Genomic DNA, 21,331 nt, shown 5'->3' with positions numbered 1-21,331 from the left:
TTATCAATACAACATATAAATACCCTATTTAATTATTATATATTATTATAGGTTTAGCTATACAGAATAATATAAAGTAATTCAAATTACCCCCTCCTTTACCAAGTTGACTTAATACTGATATTATTGAATCAATAATTATAATACAACAATTTTTACTCGTAGTTGAGTAATTTTACACTCTAGTATTGCTGCTTTTATTTAAGTTAATACATTGAGTACATCTTCTACTGTTCCTCTGATTGAAGGTAACAATATCCCACATTGAGGGCATTATATGAATATAAATATCAGCCAACATGATAATTTATCATGTTGGCTGATATTTAGCTTGAGTGCTGTTTTTCAGTTTTGCTGATGTAATCTCCTAATCAAATGGGATCAATGAAAAGTGAATGGAAGTAAGAGAACAGTCAGCTTTAATACAGGAAATCTTTTGAGCATCCAGTTTGAGTGTATCCATCTTTAAAAAAACAATATCATAATACATGCTGACTCTCTGAGGTGGGGGGGAGGGGTCAGGTTAATGTGAGGCTCTTTAACTGCGAGAGGCTGCTCCCACATGTTTGGCAGGAGGCTTGTTTGGGGTTCTGGATACACTGAAGGATCATCAGGGTCCTGTGGACAAATGTGATTTGTGTTACCCCAGGGTTGCATCAGGAAGTTGGTTATCAAGCCAAAAAGAACATCTGTATGTGAGTCATACTTAATCTATAGATCCACCTCTGTTTGTCTATACATCTGTGTGTATGTGTCGTATTACAACATATTTGGTTATTTAATTTGAAGCACTATTTGTACGTCACTTACTCCTCGTTGTCTGTGCAAGTCCAGCGGAACCCTCTGGACTGGAGGATCTGGATCAGGTCTACAATGGATCCTTCACTACATGACTCTCTGTACAGGAGAAAAACAAGGAACTTAATCTGTCCATATAAATATTAACCACCCTATTATTAGTCACTATAAAGCTGTAATTAATGGGGAACTTAATGGCTGATAATGATACTTTATGACTGATTATAAACCATTAAATAAGAATGACTCATGGATTTACAGATTCATTGTTTTATTTATCTTTGGTTATGATCCAAGTTGTTCAAGATAGTGAACTTATGGATATTGGAAATCTATTTATAGATATTTGTACGTTTATTTTAAAGAGAACAGACAAACATTAGTTAGTCATAAATTACAATTTACAAACATTTGATAAAGGGTGACCTATTGGAAAGTGGTCTTGCTGTAACTTAGTCACTTTTATATTATTCATTATTTTATATTATTATAGAAACTATCAGCTGTTTTTTTTTCTTACATAAAAGGTCCATCTAGATTGGTCACCACTTTTATGTTAACGTAATCCACCCGGCATGCGTTCAGACTGTCCAGTTCATCACTCCCAAACATGCTGCAAGAGAAAAAAAACGTTATTATTCTGTACATACTCGTAAAAAAAAAACATCGCTAAAATATTTGCTTCATTGTTTCTTTTTACCTTTTCCTACTGAACGCGTTGACAATAGACCCATTCAGTAACACGGTGATGTTTCCACATGCCATTTCTGCAAACTAACAAGCGAGTGAAGAAAGCTGCATGAGAGAAATGAATCCACTGCGGTATGTTGCATATATGAATAACAAATGACACAGCTACACTCCTGTAGTTTGGACATGCACTCACATTTTGTGAGGCTTGCCTCCACAAGGAATACACTGGATGATTCCTACAGGCCGACCACTCCGGACAAGAACTGAAATCAAAACCTGTGTGTCAAATTCACAGCCATCAGTTTAAATATGTATCACCACCTTAATCATTTCAAAATAAGATATGACTGATTAATAAGACCTGCACGTGTATGTGTTGTTTTTGACATGCCACCACATGTGGTTAATCACTTAGCACTACTACTACTGTAATAAAAAAATAAAAGCATGAGGAAACAATTTTGAGCCTGAACGATGAGGTTATATTTGAATCTTGGTGCTACCAAATGATCTGTTTCAGATATAAAAAAAGCTAAAATAAATACAGTTTTTATGCTAATAATATTTTTAAAGTATGGTTAAGGAAATACAGTTGTATATCAGTTATAGTTTCGGTACAAATAAAATGCTAACCATTTTAAAAATGCATTAGCTGACTTTTTGGCAAACTGGTAGAAAAAATGTTAAACACCGACACATTTTTAACTCTTAAGTTGAAATGGCAAACTTGTTAGCAAATTGTAGCTTTTTTACAAATGCAAGAAAAGACGTTATTCATACATTTAAATCCAATTTCCCCTCTCTTTTAGCTCTGGGTTTGGTCTCTACCAACTCCTGAGGGAAATATATGACTTGTTAGGGGGCTAAATGCTTCAATGTGTCATCAGCTATTTGCTTACTTTGTTTGTGTGTTGTTTGCTGCTGAGTAGGTACTGTACACTGGGGTTTTAGATATTTTACACTAAAGTTTCTCTACATAACGGTGCATGTTGTAAAATCAAAACAATGAGTGAAAGACACTAACATGCTCTTTAAAGCTGAGGGGAAGCAGAGTAATTGTTATTGTGAGTGACCCCTTACAGTTCATGTCTTAATTTGACACATCTTTTTAATATAAAAGTATAGCTTAGAGCAGCTATAATAATATCATAGTATTTTCAAGTTCTGCACTTTAGGGAACAGGAAATGTTGGATTATGATGAAGTTATAGCAGAGTTTTCAGGGTGTGTTAAAATGTTGGTATTTTATTATTGAGAATCCCTTTTCTTGTTATATTAGAGTTGCCTTTGTCTTGATAAAACTAGAACAGGTTTACCGGAGTCTTCCTCTTGTCCACACCAGATGAGGTCATTAAACATGTAGCCAACCAGCGTGTCCTCCAGGGTCCAGTAGTGAGGGACAACAGCTGCGTAGATGTGCATCAGTGTCCTGGTTTTACTCCAGAAGAGGAACTAAACAGAAGAAAAGGGAACTATACAATCAGCTTAACACAAATATCCGCCATCTAATGAGATATCAATGAAAAATGATCAAGATTAATTCAATTTTGGAGCACTTCCTTACCCTATCACAGGGCCAGGTTTGTGCCATTGCATAAAACATGTGATTATAATCCTCCACAGTGACATTACAAGAGGACTGACGGACAACCGCCTCCTCAAACTGTCTCCAGATCTCCTCACAGTCCAACCTACACATAAAGATTGGTCAACTATCTCAAATGACAAAAGATTAATCTGCAAATATTTCAAAAATAGTCATTGATAAATTGTTACACTTGGTTTATAAAGCAGAGAGTGGCACATGTTGTTCTTCTATCTTTTGAATATGAAGTTTCTCACATTTTTTTAGATATGTTATATGGATGAATTGGGAAGATTGTTTTTCCGCAGCCCTTGGGGGCGTCATTGCTTTGCATATCATCGCTATGTTTCAATCAACTTCCAAAGAAAGCCGTAATGTGTTCTTTACTAAATTGAATGACATTTCAAAATCTACAGCAAAACACTACACATTTTGTAATCCAAAAGAAGCAATAACTGAAACTACAGATCAAATGACATAAGCATTTTCCCAAGAAAACTAAGTCAATTTGACCTGACCTAACAACAACAAACCCAGCGTTGTTGTTGTTAGGTCAGGTCATATTTACTTAGAATGGAATGAAACGTCTTTTCACATCAAAACAAGTGTTGCTGCCGTTCATGTGGGCTTTGATGCAGGATTGATTATTTGTACTGACTTTATACCAATATAGAAGCTTTGGAAGGTCTTTCATGTTTTAAAGGCTTCGGTCAAAAGGTCATGTAATTCAAGTCCCATGCATGATTAGAAATACAATATGAGTCTTTGTACTTTACATTACCTTAGACTGGGGTTAACTAGTGTGATGTAATTGAAACACCGTCCCACCACAATGTGTTTAATGTTGGGGGTAGTCCCCAGCTGGGCTTTCAGTGGACCGGAGCAGAGTAGAAACATAATGAACCCTTTGAACATGGACACAAAGATGGAAGAAAGAATACGTTATCGTTCATATTTAGGAGGGGCACATCAATAGAAAGAAAGACATGAATGACTTACATGGCCTGCTGATCATTAAAACGGCTGCAGATATTGTAAAGGAGCTCATGGTGTTGGGTCTTCAGTTTGTGTTTGCACATGCCTTAATCCACCTTGAAGATTAACAGCAAAAGAAACCAGTTTCACTCATTTTCTACAGGCAAGCAGAAAGAAAAGTGTTTTGCTTTGTGGCTGAATGAAAACTAATGTTCTTGTTGCGTGAGGAAAACTTCCTCCCACGTTTTTCTTTTCATCTGGTGCTGTCAAACCTGGCAGCTTTTCAAATACCCTCGAGGAAGTTTTGACTTAATATTGGCTGACATTTAAAATACAACAACAGTATTGCATAGCAGGGATACACACAAATAATATAAATCTTTTCAATTACAGTTGTTAACACACCCTAGCAAGTCACACATGCCAAATTTATACTTCAGTGTCCTCACCAATTCCGATGCGGAAGGTTACATCGGAACACGCGGCTTCATGGTTGGGATGGTAAAAGCTTGCTCAAGACAAATCTTTGCAGAAATTCCCATAACAGAGTGATCTGATGTGTAACCTCAGGCCAGGGCTAATGTCTCACATGCCCACAGAGATGTCCGTTAAGGACAGATGACATGTTTTTTCCTCCAGCCTTCTGTTGAGTGGATCCACATGACTGGCGTTATAGTACCAATAAGAATCTCCCCACACAGAGTGTTCGCTGTTCTTCATGGCATGGTGTTGCTTGCTGGAGGAAAAAGTTAATATTGCTCACTGCGATATTTGAAACACTGAATTATTATTATTTTGACTCAATTTAAAGAGGACATATGCTCATTTTCAGGATCATATTTGTATGTTGTGCCTCTACTGTGACTTGTGTACCTGCTTTACAGTTCAAAAAGTGCTTTATTTTTCTCATACTGCACCTCTTTTCACCCTCTGTCTGAAATCAGAGCCCAGTCTGGTTAGCTGTCTGGCTCTGTTTTGATTGGTCAACAGTGTAGGAAATGTCCCGCCCCTTAGCCGATCACGTAAAATCAGTTGGAGCCCTAGCCAATAGACACGTGAATGTTACATAGTGATGTCATAATGTTATGGAAGAAAACAAATTAGTACAAGAGTTGTCAGTGTGTGTGTGTGAGAAAATCTTAAATAAAAACATTAAATAAAATAGTTTAATATAGCTCAATGATAATGATTGCACATGTGCCTCAGGGGACTTTAAATGCCTATTGCATCTTATTAGTACGTAATGAGACAATCAAAGAGAAGGTGCTAATTGGCAAGTGTCAGCATGCTCTGAAACAAGATAGTAAACATAAACTATAAAAGGACATCTGTAATATATCAGCATGTTAGCTTGTCATTTTGAGCATGTTAAAATACACTGGTTAGCATGTGTCATTTTCACATTTAACAAAATGTGACATTAGCGAGGTGAGAATACATTTCATTTTTACTAAAGAGACAACAATTGAACTGTCAAACCAGGTGATATACAGTGTTTGGCTGTGAGGGGACTGCATCTTATATCTGACATAACCATCTACTGTCTTATCAAGATAATGATCAAGATTATTTCAGATTGTTGCTGCTGAACCAACACTCATCCACTCATCCCATGTTGTTTGGCACCAAATATTCTGAAAATGTGATCCTTAATATACTTGTCCTAAAATGTATAATAATATTTCTCTAGGCTAGAAAAATGTGGATTTAATGTATGCCTTACTGTTGCCAGACTTCACATTACATGTTACTTGTTAGATGCTTTTATCCAAAGCGACTTTACTCAATACTGTGGGCAATCCCCACAGGAGCAATTTGGGGTGAAGTGTCTTGCCCAGGGACACAACGACATGCTGACTGCAGTGGGGTTTGAACCTGTGCTCCCCTGCTCCGAACACAAGTGCACTAGTCCACTGCGCCACACGCCTCTTAACTGCTTGTGATGAATTAGAATGTCTGTCACCTCTTTGTGAGATTTAAAGGCCGTCTGAGGTTAATCTGTAAAACAGTATGGATGACACGATGCCCTTGTGTTTTAAAAGCTAATTGCGTTATTAGTGCTGTGTATAGGAGAACAGAGCGTCTCCACAGGACTGCCCGGGCTTATTGACATAAAACGCCCCGAGGTTAATAACCAAATACAGCCTCAGATAAAAGGAAGCCAATATCTGATCTAAAGCCTGAAGCACTCGTTCATACATTATTCACTGTTTCATTGACTAACTGAAATATAGTCATACTGTAGGCTTTTAGGAACATTTGCTGTGATAAATACTTCCCCATAATGTATAGTATGCATACATAAAGATTTGCCCCATCAGGCCTTTAGGGGAAGTTTATGAATCATTAACTCAATTAAAAGGAAGCCTAATATTAATAATCCAAACACTACTTCCTTTCGTGGAACTATTTCATGTCTGTAAAAAGTTTCAACGTAACCCAAATAATTTCCACAGACATTTTAAAAATATCCACGGTTCAAATTTGGATATCTTTGCTTTCTGATAACCCTTGTGCCCAAGGGTAGAGTTTTTATTTTTTTATTTTTGGAATTACAACCTCAGCTGTTATAATAAAAAGTCCATAATAAACCATAGCCAAAAAACAGACACTCAGACCCTAGGGGAACAATTATCCTAAGGTCATTACAGCATAATAACATGCATTATATTGCATAAGGCGTTTAAACATATACAGTAGGACCCTTTATTACCAGAATGAGCCTTAACCTTACCTCACTTCATGGGGAAAATACATTCAGTTTTTCTCTTTTCCACCAAGGGCTATGCAGATGTTGTTCCTCATGATTGCAGATTGTGTAACACACATCTCAGTAGCACTTTGTATTCATAAACTTTGACAAATTTATAAAAACAACAGTGGATATGTTGTGTCTCTTTTTCCCCTTCCTTTTCACTGTAATTTAGGGTGATTTTACTTGATCAATTTGGTGCTCTTTTGATGAGAGGGGCTTTTGTTTTAGGAGATGTAGTCTAAAGGTACAAGTCACTGAGGCCCAAAATGATGTCTCATAAAAGTAGTTTAAGAGACCAGCAGCAACAAACGAAAAACTGAAATGGTTAAAGAATTGCAGGAAAGCATTACATTCGTATTTTTCCTGTGAGGACTTTTGTGGATTGTTATAAGTCTGAATATGAATTGCACATAGAATACTTCTTTTGTAAATTAGGCTGTTTTAAGGTCAATGGGAACAGGTTTTGATGTGTATTACACTTCCTCACCTTATCGCAAGGCCAGGTTTGTGGCATTACATAAAACACGTGATTATAATCCTCCACAGTCACATTACAAGAGGACTGACAGACAACCGCCTCCTCAAACTGTCTCCAGATCTCCTCACAGTCCAACATACACATAAAGATTAGTCAACTTTCTCAAAAGACAAAATATGAATCTGCAAATATTTTAAAACAGTAATTGATTAATCGTTACACTTGGTTTATCAGGCAGAGTGGGACATTTTTGTTCTTTTATCTTTTTAATATGAAGTTTCTATTATTCTTAGAGAAATTTGATATGGATTAATTGGAAAAACCAATATTTTAGCAGCCCTTGGGGGCACCATTGCTTTGCGAAACATCACTTGTGTTCTTTACTAAATTGAATGACATTTCAATATCTACAGCAAAACACTACTCTTTTTGTAATCCAACAACAGCAATAACTGAAACTGCAGATCAAATGAGATAAGCATTTTCCCAAGAAAAACTAAGCAAATATGACCTGACCTAACAAATACACACCCAGCTTTGTTGCACAAGCTCAAATTTCCAATGAGATGAAACGTCTTTTCACATTAAAGAATGTCAGTGCATGCCCTAGTTCAACACTCTTTCTCAGTTTCTTTCTTTCTACAGAAGCACAAGATAAATCATTCAACATCAAAACAAGTGTTGCTCCTTCATGTGGGCTTTGAGGCAGGACTGATTATTTGTACTGACTTTATAGTCTAGAAGCTTTGGAAGGAAAGCAAGTCATTCAAGTTTTGAGGATCATGTGAAAAGGTAATTTAATTCAAGTCCCATGCATGATTTGAAATAAAATATGGGTCTTTGTACTGTCCATTATCTTAGACTAGAGTTGACTAGTGTTATGTCATTGAAACACCGTCCCACTCCCACCACAATGTGTTTAATGTTGGGGGTAGTCCCCAGCTCGGCTTTCAGTGGACCTGAGCAGAGTAGAAACATAATGACCCCTTTGAAAATGGACACAAAGATGGAATAAATAATACGTAATCTTTCATATTTGGTTACAACCCTTGTGCCCTTGCATTTGGCCAAAGGGTAGAGTTTTGGAAGATCAACCTCAGCTGTTATAATAAGTCAATAATAAACCATAGCCAAAATACTAGACACTCAGACCCTAGGGGAACAATTATCCTAAGGTCATTACAGCATAATAACATGCATTATATTGCATAAGGCGTTTAAACATATACAGTAGGACCCTTTATTACCAGAATGAGCCTTAACCTTACCTCACTTCATGGGGCAAATACATTCAGTTTTTCTCTTTTCCACCAAGGGCTGTGCAGATGTTGTTCCTCATGATTGCAGATTGTGTAACACAAATCTCAGTAGCACTTTGTATTCATAAACTTTGACTAATTTATAAAAACAACAGTGGATATGTTGTGTCTCTTTTTCCCCTTCCTTTTCACTGTAATTTAGGGTGATTTTACTTGATCAATTTGGTGCTCTTTTGATGAGAGGGGCTTTTGTTTTAGGAGATGTTGTAGTCTAAAGGTACAAGTCACTGAGGCCCAAAATGATGTCTCATAAAAGTAGTTTAAGAGACCAGCAGCAACAAACGAAAAACTGAAATGGTTAAAGAATTGCAGGAAAGCATTAAATTCGTATTTTTCCTGTGAGGACTTTTGTGGATTGTTATATATAACTCTGAATATGAATTGCACATAGAATACTTATTTTGTAAATTAGGCTGTGTTAAGGTCAATGGGAACAGGTTTTGATATGTATTACAGGTTTTAACATGTTTTGACATCTATTAATGTCAACACAAACATCCAAAGTTGCCTGCAGCAACAATAGTCTCACAAAAAGCATAGCTTTACAGTAGTAGTGCTCATTTCATACAGTGCAACTGCTGCCACCTACTGGACTAAAGAAGGTTCGTATGCATATCATCATTTTTCTCTTCTGGTGTTAGCATTTTACAGAAGATAGACATTTATTTATTTAGTCCCCTCTGACTTTACATTTGAAGATACATATTGAACTAAACATCTATAAACAAGTTATGCTAAAGAGTTGTTATTTGTTTTTGGCTCAACTGTTTTGTACTTTATCTACATTGGCAAACATTTGCAGTAAATACTTCTGCCGGTGACTGCTATACACATAGACAAGCAGCCACGTTTTTGTATCCTATTAATATAATTATTTTATTCTGTATTTATCTCAACATACTGCATATTCTTTTAAAAATAAATAAACAGCTATAACTACTGTTGATAAACATGCGGCACTGTTTTCTAATGTGCTTTAACAGTAAATATTACAATTCCCTTCCCAAAACTAAAATATATATATATATTTTTCATGAAACCTGCATTGAAGATTTCATTCATAAATCAGATGACAACGTTTAGGAAGATGAATAGTACAATAAAACATAAGATAAGATTAGATTAGATAAGCACTAGGGGATTTGGTGTGCAGCAGTTGCAGTACAAATACAAAATAAATATTACACGAAATATAAATACGGACACTTGGGGAATAAACCATTACTTCCTCTTTTGCTTACAACAGGATAAGTCATGACAGCCTTCTATCCAATGAGAGCGGACACTTTACAGTACATCAGCGGCACAAGTTGACCAATGACAGCGGGAGTTGCCTTTAGTCCCGCCCTCCATTAAACTAGCTAGCAAAAAGTCAACACTGTCAAGTGAAGTCAGTCCATCCGGTGGTGGGTTGAGTTAGCTTACTTTCGTAGCTTGTGTACCTTAATGTTAGGCATTATTTAGCTGCCTGGCTATACCGTTCATGTGTACGTTTGCATTGGTTTGTAGCCGTAGTTGTCATTATGCTCAGCGACAGTTTATTCGTGTAAAAGCTAACTAGCATTCAGCTAACTACAACATTCCCTGAAGTATATAAGATTAACTTGCTTTTAATTATTTGTTTGCAGCCAGTAGCTCATCGGGTCTATATGTTACTGTTACTTTGAATGTAAACCAACATTCAGTCTCATTTTCTCAACAGGAAGTTAAAGTTATAAACTGTAACAGGGGATTATTTACTCTTCATCACCAATCAACATGAGTGATCCTTGGCAAGAGTGCATGGACCACTGTGTGGAGGTCACCAAAAAGGCTGGACAGGTGAGTGAACACTATTGGTGTATATTATGGTACCACTTTACAATAAGACTACCCTTATAAAGGATTCATAAAGCCTTATAATTAGGTTATGAATTAGGTTGTAAACACTTTATTAATCATTAATAAACCAGTTTTCAACATAGTTTTCATACATCAACACAGGCTCACTATTTGGCAAGATGACTAAGCCTTATATTGGCTACTTAGCGAGAATCAACTCAGTGAACAACAGATACCAAGGATGCTGGCTGATGAAGAAATCGAAGTAAGCTAAGTAGCCAATATAAGACTTAGCAGTACAGATAAATGTGGGCTCACTATTTGGCAAGCAACCGGTCACAGTTGCCCTGTTTATCTCATGTCTTATAAAAGCTTATTAATGACTTATAAAGTGTTCACAACCTAATTAATAAATGAATGACAAACTATTCGTAAACCCTTTATAAGGGTAGTCTTATTGTAAAGTGGTACCCTTTTTTCTTACAAAATGTCAAAATAAAATGTTGGGCAAGGTTGACTGATTGATACTTTTTCATGCTGTATCGAGCTAACCTTTCAAAATAAGGTCTTATTCATTCTCTTCATCTTTGACCCATCATTGTTGCCACAGTATAAAACCATAACAGAAAACCCATTAGGCTTGATTAAAGTTCCAGATGTAGTCAGCCATCCAAATCATCCCCTCCTGAGTTGGTCATTGTTGTGGTTCTGCCAGGTGATCCGTGAGGCGCTGCAGAAGGACATCGCCGTCATGCAGAAGAGCTCACCGGTTGACCTGGTGACCGAGACAGACCAGAGAGTGGAACAGCTCATTATATCCTCCATCAAGGAGAAGTACCCCACTCACAGGTATTGGACCAAAGAGAGATGCTAGGTGGTAAATGAATGCTTTGAAAGTACTGCAGGACATGGGAGACTGTATTTGTATTAAGACTTTTAAAGTTTGCTCCAAGTGTTCATGCTGCTTTTGTCTGTTCCATGGTATTTCATGTTGCAATTGACTAATTTTACTTAATTTGTTTGTAATTTGGATCATAGTTTTCACTCTGTGTTATACGGGCTGTTGTCTTGTTGTAGTTCACATGTCAGATTCATAATTGTAATGTAGTCTAGAATAAAATTAATCTGATGTTATGGGAGGAAAAAAAAGACCCAACAAATTGAAATTATAAGCATTTTATTATTTCAGTTAACTATTTATATAAAGACTTTAATTCTCTTGCAGCCTTATCTGCACTATCCAAAATGCATTCTGGTTGGGAAGCACTGAATGCTTTTATTTATTTATTTGTTGTTTCTTCATCTTTAAAGTTTGAAATGATCAAAATACCCACAAGGAACAATTCAAGATCTTCAACCTTCTCGAGAATGCTACATTGGAAAACAATGACCTTAACTACAATGGAAACTGATCCTCATAATATACATTAAAGGGGACCTATCATGCAAAATGCACTTTTGTACGTCTTTTATACATGAATATGTGTCCCCGGTGTTCCAGGGAACTCACCAAGTGTCAGAAAACACAACCCTCTCTATTTTCCTCCATACCCAAATCTCTAAAAAAGGGGCTGCAACGGATCTGATAAAAACTGATCCAGATTTGAACACTGTCCTGACGTCAGGACGGTGGCGCTACGGCTATTGGGCCAACTCCACCAATCAGGAGGAGACAGCCACGGCCATTGCCGTTCGAAAGTGCTGGAGACGCTGTAGTACATATGCCAGGCCAGTAGATGGTGCTGTTCTCACTGAATCTGCCCTTGCAGAGCAGATCTAAAAAAAAGTGCAAATTGAGCGAAATGAGGCATGGCTAAAATGCATGATCTGGTATTTTGAAAAGAAAAAAGTATAAATATGCCTTATATAGGTATGGTCCTACACTATATTATTCAAATATAGCATGATAGGTCCACTTTAAATATAGGCGCTTCTTTATTTATTTTTACTTTATTGTTTGCCCTACTTGTTTGTTTGTTTGTTTGTTTGTTTGTAATGTCAAGCGGCCCTGGGTCCTTTGAAAGGCACTATACAAATGTACTCTATTATTATTATTATCAGTAGTAGTAGTAGACAGGTAAATACAGCAATTAGACTAAATGAAGTGCAGTAGTATCTCTGATTTATTTACATCTGATGTAACAGCCTATTTGCATATCTTTTTTTCTGTCTGATTTTGAAGCTTCATAGGTGAGGAGTCAGTGGCAGCAGGAGCTTCCAGCGCTCTGACTGACGACCCCACTTGGATCATCGACCCTATCGATGGCACCACCAACTTTGTTCACAGGTACTGCCTGCTCTAATACTGTATAAACCATTCAGAGCCCCGATACGGCTGTGGATTTCTTTTATCTCTGCCGCTCCTTATCTATTTTTATCTTTTAATTAGCTTCTCTCTTGGATTGACCTCTCTGTCAGGGATAATTAGACGATGTAGATGAAACTAAACTGATAATAGACATTGATTCCGCTGAGCTTAAACCTAAAGGGAGTTCATTTAGGGATTGTTTTTGAACTGTTCATTTCTTTTGTGCAGGTTCCCATTTGTGTCTGTATCAATTGGCTTCACCGTGAAGAAAAAGGTGGGTTTGTAAATCACTTTTTGCTTTTGACTCTGTAACATTTTGATTCAAAGAAACATCAGCATGGTAATTGCATCAATACCCCAGTGTAAGGCTGTTATATTTTCTATGCCTCTCTCCCTGCTGTTATTCTGCCTCAGATAGAGTTTGGGGTTGTCTACAGCTGCATAGAGGACAAAATGTACACCGCACGGAAAGGGAAAGGGGCATTCTGCAACGGAAAACCCATCAAAGTGTCTGGACAAGAAGGTAAATATTGATAATCATGTCATGTTGCAGTTTTCAATCATTCCACCAGGTGGAGGCAACATCACAGCCATAATATCTGCTAGTACCAACAGCTCTACACAATGGAACCACACACAGTTGTTCTGCATATTCAGAGAAGTAAATAGGTTTGAATTTGTTGATATTTTTTGTGTTTTGATCCAAGATATCAGCCGATCCATCGTACTGACAGAAATGAACTTCAGCGCGGATCCTGAGCGTTTCAATACAATGTTGGCTAACGTCAAGACCATCCTCACCATCCCTGTGCATGGGTAAATAATACACCTATGCAAATGTTATCTTTTAGATCTGGTTGATCTGAGGCCTGTACTACGAAGCTGGTTCAACTTAACCTGGATATGTTGGAGTTAGCCGGTTGGCCTAAGCCAAAACATACGCGCTGGCGCTAAACTGTACTACGACGCCGGTTATCAAGTGGATCGCTCAAGCCAGCCGTGTCCTATCTAGTTAGGTGCGCGTTCACATGAAAGGGGTGGTATTTGGAGCATTCGACCAATCTCAAACACGGATAACCGTACTGACAGCGCAGCGTCATACTTCCTGAATGAAAAGTGAACTTTAATATTAGTCAAATATGAAGAAGTTAAACTTTAAACATCCATGACTTAAACACTTTATCCAGGATAAAAGCCACATAGCTGCACCTGCAAGGTGAATACAGCTGGTAACAGAAAAAGTGTTTGAATGCGTACATTAACAGGTTTATGAAATCACTGCCCCGTCCAAGACACGAGTGGATCTGACTTTAATTAGGAGAATTTGACTCGAGTGTTTCGTCAACTTAATGTGTTGCTTAAAATAATACTTCTGCATACAGTATGTGACACTGTGAGTGTTGCACGGCCAGATACGGCTCAGCTGACTCAGATAAGGAAATATATGATACATTATGATGTGATATGATATGAATGATAATGGCACACATCGACGTCTGCACTCACAGTGCCGCGGACTGTACTAATGTTACTCTGATCCGGTTACTTATGTCGTGGCAGATATTTAAGTAAGCTTTCTTAACGCTAATATTATAATAGTCAGATTGCTCTGAAGATGGGAGGGGATATTGTATTAATTTTCACGTTCACACAGTCAGTTGATTTTGGCCGGCTGTCTTTCCTGCAACGGCAGTTTTTCTGTATTTCCTCTATCCTGTAATATGAATTGATCGCTTTAAACTCCGCACACGGAGCTCTGATTGGTCAGCAGGCGGTGCTTTCACTGAGTTGATCTCTTAGCCTGCCACCTAACCTGCTCCGGAGCAGGTTTGCCGCTCAGCATAAGTTACCATGGAAATCTAGCCTGCTAAAAAGAGAACCAGCGTCGTAGGACCGGAAAGCCCGAGATTTCCCTGAATTTAGCCGGCTAAGCGAAAATCCAGCTTCGTAGTACAGGCCTCTGGTGTTTCATGTACTTCAGCAAACTGTCATTTAGCACCTACATTATTAGAAGGTAATAGGAGATTCACTTTGGTATTTGTTTGGTGTTAAATCAAACAAGGTTGTGGTGTTTGGATAGAGAAGTCAGCTATAGAAGTCACTTCTTTAAAACTATGATTGTTATCATTACTTATCTCTGTGTCTGAAACCTGTTTCCTGTGCCTTCTAAAGAAAAAAAAAGATTGCTCAATAGGTGGCAATAGGTTTGCTTCTTAACACACAGCTCTGATGCAGCTGTAGTGGAATGAATAGTAAACATTGAGGCCAAATTCAATGTGATAAAAATAGAAATAGTAGCGCTGCTTTGCATGCATGAACTACTTCCTATTCATCCCTTGTTTGTCTGGAAAGGCAGTCTAAACTTAAATCTGCCACTAACAGTTTTAAATTCAATATAGTGGGGTCCCCTGCTAGCATAGTTGTTAAGCTCATGACCTACAACTGTTAAATAATGGCAAATTATAACAATGTTTCAAAACTAGTAAATTGAAAGAAGTAATTAGAGTATACCAATTACAAATGTTTTACATATTGGTGTGGATTGCATGAGCATTTTAAGGATTATAGCTTAAAACATTCCCATTAAACACACCAATCTTTCAGTGGCGGTTATCAGTGTGTCTTTCGGAGTGAAATAAGAGCAAACATCACCTTTCCCTCCCGCAGTATCCGCTCCCCGGGCAGTGCAGCTGTCAACATGTGTCTGGTAGCGTGTGGGTCGGCTGATGCTTATTACCACATGGGCATCCACTGCTGGGACATGGCGGGGGGGGCAGCCGTCGTCACCGAAGCTGGAGGAGTGATCATGGACATTTCAGGTGAGTCACTGAGAAAACTCGAGCTCCTTTTGCTCGTGAAGCAGCCAACATGGTGATTAAATGTTGCGAAAAGTGCTGAAGGAGATTTCTTTTACAGAACAAAGCGTGAACACAACGGACGTTATTAAAGTTCATGAATAATTCATCTGAACTAATTCTCCTTGTTATTGGTTTTCATCCCTCTTTCTGCTCATGAATGCCTAATACACATTTGTAAAAAAAAATGGGGAGAATTGCAGCTGATGGCTTTGTACTTAAAACAGGAAGCTGAGAAATGTGGTGTTAACTTTAGGCAACACTGCCAATGAGATTTAGGATGTTTTAGAAGCTGTTTGTCAAGTCAAACCTGCACAATTTACAATGGGATTTCTATTTCATAAATAAGGATTGGAAGATGGATAAATAACCTTCTTGGTTAACACATTCCAGTACATGTTGTTTTGGAGCATACTTATAGCCACAACTTCCCTCCAGCACAGTCTTTCGGACAACAACACAAGGTCATAACTCCCTGATCAGCTCTCACGCTAACAATGTGATCCTGCACAGGGTAGAATTCTAAAATGAGTTGAATGCTGATCCTGGAAAATCATCGCCCACGCCCTCACCATCTCATTTATAACACTTCCCCTTTTGGCTAGCCTAGTACTCGGCAATTGTTTTTCTACCCACACAAGCATCAAAATGAATGCATTGTGTTTGTTTTCATTGATCTGCTGGAGCAATAAGCCAGATCTATGGAGGAGAAAATATCCACTGGCATATACAGTATGTGCTCCACTGGTGTCATAATGACTAGCAGTGTTTTATTCTGTTTTTGACAAGTAATGAATTTAATCGTATTACTCAAGGGCGTAATAATCATTGACTTAAATAATACATTACCTGGTGAGCTTTGAGCAACAATAAGTAGAAAACCAACAAAACATGGCAATTACTTGAAGATACGTTTTATATGAGCAAACTAGAGTATATATAAACAGCAACATTATTCACTAAGGAATACAAATTCTAGAAATGTGATCTTCACGCCCTTAAAAATGTCAGGAGTATAGTTACTTTACAGGCCATTAGCTGCTGTATTCAGGTTAAAGCAAAACACATTCCAAATGCTATTTTCCAGTCTTTTACCAACAATTTGAAGTTCAGAATTATACCAGTAATACTCATTATTTTCTCTTTGATCCAGGTGGAGCGTTTGATCTGATGTCTCGGAGGCTGATCATCGCCAGCAGCAGAGCCATAGCAGAGCGCATCGCTAAGGAGATAACAGAGTTTAACGTTGGCAGGGACGACACAGAAGGCTAGTGAAATCATTTCCATCACGTTCTTTACCAACTCTACGGCTACTTAACCACCCGACTGTTTGGGATTTAACAGTCGGGATTCCGTCTTCGCCTTAAGAGCCAAAATCATAAACTGACCTCTGAAGAAAGAAGATAGTCGGCGCGGTAGACTTTCTGCTTCCTTATAAGTCCTTCCACACTTAGCCATTTCTTTCTGCTTCCTTATAAGTCCTTCCACACTTAGCCATTCACAGATTCAAACTTTTGTATTGTTTTTTTTGGACATTAATGAGTTTGTGACGATAGAATTATGTGTGTCCTTATAGGTTTTATAGCCTTTTCTTGCTATTTCTATTTATTGATATGGACGATGCAGTCAGAAATAAATCATTGATGAAGCACCGTTATACAGCACTGATGTTGTTATTAAATATCTAGCTTTTGACCAATAAGATGGCTTTTCCAGGCAGGATTTTATTTGTAATTTGAATATATTTAATGCTAGATTTGTTTACACAGCACGTATATGAAGGTCAGAGTGTAGTACACCAAATTCTGCGTGCATATAACCACTGTACTGTGTCAATTATTAAACATGTCTAAGCTTATACACACTGATACTGTAGTGTTCATGAAAACATGTGTGTTTTGTAAGGATGAAAGAAGAGAATAAAGAACTATACATATTCCCTGTTCATGCCTTTTATTATCTGAGACACATATAGATACATTCATATCATTAAAGCCCTGCAGAGACACATGCATAAACTAAAGACAACTGATTGCAAATAAGTTAAACCCAAGTACGAACATTTGTTACGAAAAATGCTGAATTTCTTGACTTGGTGTCTTAATTGTTACCCCTTCTAATTCCTAAATCAACCATCCCCAAAACTAGATAGAATAAAATAACTCTTGGCAATACAAATCTGCCAAGACAGCTTCTCTTTTCTTTTCACTGTGAGGAAACCAACCTGCCACACCAGGCAATATCTCCTCAAATCTAATATTATCTCAAGCTCCAGCTGAGAAAAATCCCCCTGTGCTCAATCTCCAGCCCAGATCCTAAACACCTTCCTGACAGTGGTCTGTATATCAGACCATAAATAAATGTCTTTATTTGCTCCCGACCTAGAAAAATGATAAACAGTCTTTTCCTCCTTATACAATCTATAAAGTGGAAAACATGAAGAAAGAAAGTGGCAAACGGGAAACCAAATAAATGGAAAACAGGCCTCTGACACTCTATAAAACACCAGGAAAAAATACACAGTGACTGCTAGCGATTTGATTTAGTAGAGAGATAAAAGCATTCACAGCCATTACACCATGTAAAACTCTGCCGCATCTCCCCCTGCCCTTTTCACTCAGCGCTGCACATACTACGTGCAGAGTGCTGCTATGTCCCCCGGGCCGATGTGCTCTATGAAAAGTCCCCGAGTTTGGCTCTCCACGGACTGTTGTCTCCGTTTTTTTCCAGCTCGTGTTTGCTGATGACTAACAAATGGTTTTAAAACACTTTACTTGAGCAAACCCAGGTCTTATACTGCTGCGGCCCCCTACTTAGAAATCAATGGTCCATGTTAGTCTGCAGCGGGGGGTTCAGACGTAATCACTAGAGTTGGGAATGATTTCCACAGTCAGCCAGCTGAAAGCCTCCTCCGTCGTCTCCACCTTAACAGCACCACCTGCTCACGTTGTCGGTTTCCTGCCTTTTAGTTTTTAATGTTTCTAAACTTGCCACAGAGTCCTTAACCGAGTCATTGTACTTTTATTTCCATGTGGCTGTTAGGAAGTACCAACCATTGTTCTTTGGGAACTGTTATCCTGCTACAACGACGAAATGTCTCCCTGGAGATTCGAGAGTTATGATCTCAGTTCATAACGCTCAAAGTTTTTCAGTTTTGTGTCTATTCCCAAAAATCTCTCTGTGCTTTGCCTTTGGCTTGATTTGCCATCCTATAATTATACATTAGTACTGGGCAATATATCTGTATTACATTGGTATTGTGATACAAGGCTAGATATCTTAGATTTGGGATGGTTTGGAAAGGCTGCATTACAGTAAAGTGATGTGATTTTTCTAAATTTCCCAGACAGTTCTAGCAGCTCTATTACTTTCCTCAACCTGCTTACTCATTGAAAATCCACCTCACTTACAATCCTTTATCTAAATTCTCAACATCGAGACATTTTGTGAAAGCAAACAATGGTAAACCCAACAATAATGCTTTTGAGGTACTTGATCAACAATCTTGATATTGATATTTTCTCCGTATTGCCCAGCCCTACAGTACATACATTTATTCATTTTAGTCGAGCGTGCAGTGTAGTTATGTCTATAGGTGGAAAAGTCGGGTCAACAACTTTGGTACAAATTCAAATATCTGAATTTGATGATTTGTCATCATCTGTATCTGCTTCTGGAGATCCTCTTATATCTCTTATAGCACCATTTTCTTTTCTTTTTTGGTAAAATAGCCAAACTAGTATCGGATAAATGTGCATCACATTTGGTATAGACATGCATGGTCCCCAGAGGAAGAGTTAGCATAACTGTTAATTCTTAGCTTCTCATATAGCGCCACCATTAGGCAGAGATGGCAAAAGTACACATTCTTACTCAAGTAGAAGTACAGATACTCGTGTGTAAAAATACTCTGGTAAAAGTTGAAGTACTGACTAAACTTATTTACTCAAGTAAAGGTATGGGCTTCGAAATTTACTTAAGTAAAAAGTACCCTTAACTACCAACCTTACTTTATATTAATAGAACAAAGTTCTCATTGGTCCCTCTTCTTTAGAGGAGACCAGGACATGATGGATTCACGGATCGTGTTAAAATCAATAGGCACGCAATGACTCTAAACAATAATGATCACACCTGTTTTTAGAATGTAAGAAGTAAAAGTACAGGTATTTGTGTTAAAAATGTAAGAAGTAAAAGTAAAAAGTCGTCAGAAAAATAAGTAGTGGAGTAAAGTACTGATACCAGAAAAATGTACTTAAGTACAGTAACAAAGTATTTGTACTCCACTACTTCCCACCTCTGCCATTAGGCCAAAGTTTCAGTTTGCCAAATACTTTTGGGACCAAATAAATTGCTAAATTCAAAAGGGACTAATAAAGGACCGTGCCAGGAAACATGACTGAGTCGCCCTGCTCATCTTTCAGGATGCACCGTTGACCTTCAGCCACGTCAGCATGGTAGCAGGCCTCAGTTACAGCTGTGATCCAGGGAAGCAAACATCCAAAACATCCGTCATCCTGAATAAATTATTCATAACCAGGACCTGCCAGAGAGACAGCAGGACTGATGTATTTGTTTTGCTTCACCTATCACTTCCCCTCAGTCTGTCTGCCCACATTTTACACTGCGCCTTATATTTAGTGCACAACAGGGACAACAGGGTGACAACTGCTCTCCCGCTGTTCCCTGTAAAACAAAAACTTTCAACAGACGCCCTCTCCATGATACCACATACTGATCTGCTAAGTTCAACAACAACGGAGCTCTGTTTATTTGAGCTGACACAACTTGTGATATCAGGTTCTCTCCAGGAACTTGTATAGCAGGATGAAAACACTACATGTTAACAAAATTGATATTCCATGACGATGCATGTTGCATCAAGACCTTTAGATAGTTCAATATTTGCTTTACTCATCCTGTTTTTGCAGGTAACTCAACACATTAATATGAGTTATGTATGTTATGTATGTAAGGTGTGGCTGCGACGATAAACATCATGTCCGAACGAGCCCCAGTAAAGACAAATAAAGACTGTTTCAGCTTTTTTACCTACAGGGTATATCGGCCAATGTAGAAGCTAATGCATTATTGCTGTGTTTCTGTGATTCAGTGTCTTACCACTTCAGTAAGAGATATCACCACTATCGTTTCACCATTTTAGGTTCAGCCCAGTAAAGAGCTAAAGAGGGATAATGTCATTTTCTTGAGACATGCAGCATTGCCCACTAATTGAACAATCCCTCTTGCAGCAAGGTTTGACTTCCTGCGAGGAAACTTGGTGTTTTAAGAGAAGTAGCTCGAAGATCTTAGAGAACAGACGAGCGAACGTAGATTCAGACATGTCTAGATCTGTTTATCTGCTGTTATATCTTTATAGAATATTTCCAAGATTTGCACAATAAGAATCGGGCATGCTTGCATAATGACCGCTGACTCACCAGAGAACCTTCCAGAGTATTTCCCACCAGTGGAATACAATAAAAGGACATGGAAGGAATGCCTGAAAGCTGTGAAATTGTCAGGAAATATCAAAGTTTGTTTGTCAGTAAGTCAGCCTCTGGAATGTACACTCTTTTTTTCGCATCGCATTCAAGAGGTTTATGAGCTCAACACAGAGTATGGTATGTTCCCTGTGTTCAGGATTTAATTACTACTCAGCTGTATGTAACAAAGACATAGCAAGGTGTGTCCTCCTCAATTGCGAAAACACCCCGAAAAGTTCCACTAACTTGTGTTAAATCC

At 38.0% G+C, this 21,331-nt stretch overlaps 2 protein-coding genes across 4 annotated transcripts; one reads left to right on the top strand and one right to left on the bottom strand.

The window, feature by feature from the left end:
* Positions 1 to 366: 366 nt before the first annotated feature.
* LOC117498409 (ADP-ribosyl cyclase/cyclic ADP-ribose hydrolase 1-like) lies at positions 367 to 4,151 on the bottom strand. Its single transcript, XM_034150489.1, has 9 exons — positions 4,075 to 4,151; positions 3,857 to 3,980; positions 3,055 to 3,181; positions 2,807 to 2,942; positions 1,685 to 1,767; positions 1,499 to 1,572; positions 1,319 to 1,411; positions 811 to 897; positions 367 to 618 (listed from the first exon to the last, which is right to left on the bottom strand). The coding sequence occupies exons 1-9, from the start codon at positions 4,121 to 4,123 to the stop codon at positions 519 to 521; spliced, it is 873 nt and encodes a 290-aa protein (XP_034006380.1). The 5' UTR covers positions 4,124 to 4,151; the 3' UTR covers positions 367 to 518.
* Positions 4,152 to 9,927: 5,776 nt separating this feature from the next.
* On the top strand, positions 9,928 to 17,529 carry LOC117498386 (inositol monophosphatase 1-like). Of its 3 annotated transcripts, none has more exons than XM_034150444.1 (9): positions 9,928 to 10,008; positions 10,305 to 10,423; positions 11,139 to 11,272; positions 12,606 to 12,710; positions 12,960 to 13,005; positions 13,146 to 13,254; positions 13,439 to 13,547; positions 15,399 to 15,550; positions 16,740 to 17,529. In XM_034150444.1, exons 2-9 carry the CDS (start codon positions 10,361 to 10,363, stop codon positions 16,856 to 16,858), a joined length of 837 nt encoding a protein of 278 aa, XP_034006335.1. In that variant the 5' UTR covers positions 9,928 to 10,008; positions 10,305 to 10,360; the 3' UTR covers positions 16,859 to 17,529. The 3 variants fall into 3 exon arrangements, with proteins under 3 accessions (XP_034006335.1, XP_034006344.1, XP_034006353.1); XM_034150453.1 differs by having other exon boundaries at positions 10,005 to 10,089; XM_034150462.1 differs by lacking the exon at positions 9,928 to 10,008 and adding an exon at positions 10,029 to 10,103.
* Positions 17,530 to 21,331: the final 3,802 nt, after the last annotated feature.

Source organism: Trematomus bernacchii, unplaced genomic scaffold, assembly GCF_902827165.1.
Source record: "Trematomus bernacchii unplaced genomic scaffold, fTreBer1.1, whole genome shotgun sequence".
NCBI classification, from domain to species: Eukaryota; Metazoa; Chordata; class Actinopteri; order Perciformes; family Nototheniidae; genus Trematomus; species Trematomus bernacchii.
The sequence above is the reverse complement of the archived record's forward strand: the minus strand, read 5'-3'. Positions and strand labels throughout refer to the sequence as shown.

Excerpts from the sequence above, each read along its gene's own strand:
- LOC117498409 (XM_034150489.1), bottom strand. The coding sequence starts at position 4,123 with ATGAGCTCCTTTACAATATCTGCAGCCGTTTTAATGATCAGCAGGCCA. Across the intron at positions 3,182-3,856 it reads CTAGTTAACCCCAGTCTAAG|GTTGGACTGTGAGGAGATCT; the intron begins GTAATGTAAAGT and ends CTTTATGTGTAG. Across the intron at positions 1,412-1,498 it reads AACGCGTTCAGTAGGAAAAG|CATGTTTGGGAGTGATGAAC; the intron begins GTAAAAAGAAAC and ends TTTCTCTTGCAG.
- LOC117498386 (XM_034150444.1), top strand. The coding sequence starts at position 10,361 with ATGAGTGATCCTTGGCAAGAGTGCATGGACCACTGTGTGGAGGTCACC. Across the intron at positions 13,006-13,145 it reads GCTTCACCGTGAAGAAAAAG|ATAGAGTTTGGGGTTGTCTA; the intron begins GTGGGTTTGTAA and ends ATTCTGCCTCAG. Across the intron at positions 15,551-16,739 it reads AGTGATCATGGACATTTCAG|GTGGAGCGTTTGATCTGATG; the intron begins GTGAGTCACTGA and ends TCTTTGATCCAG.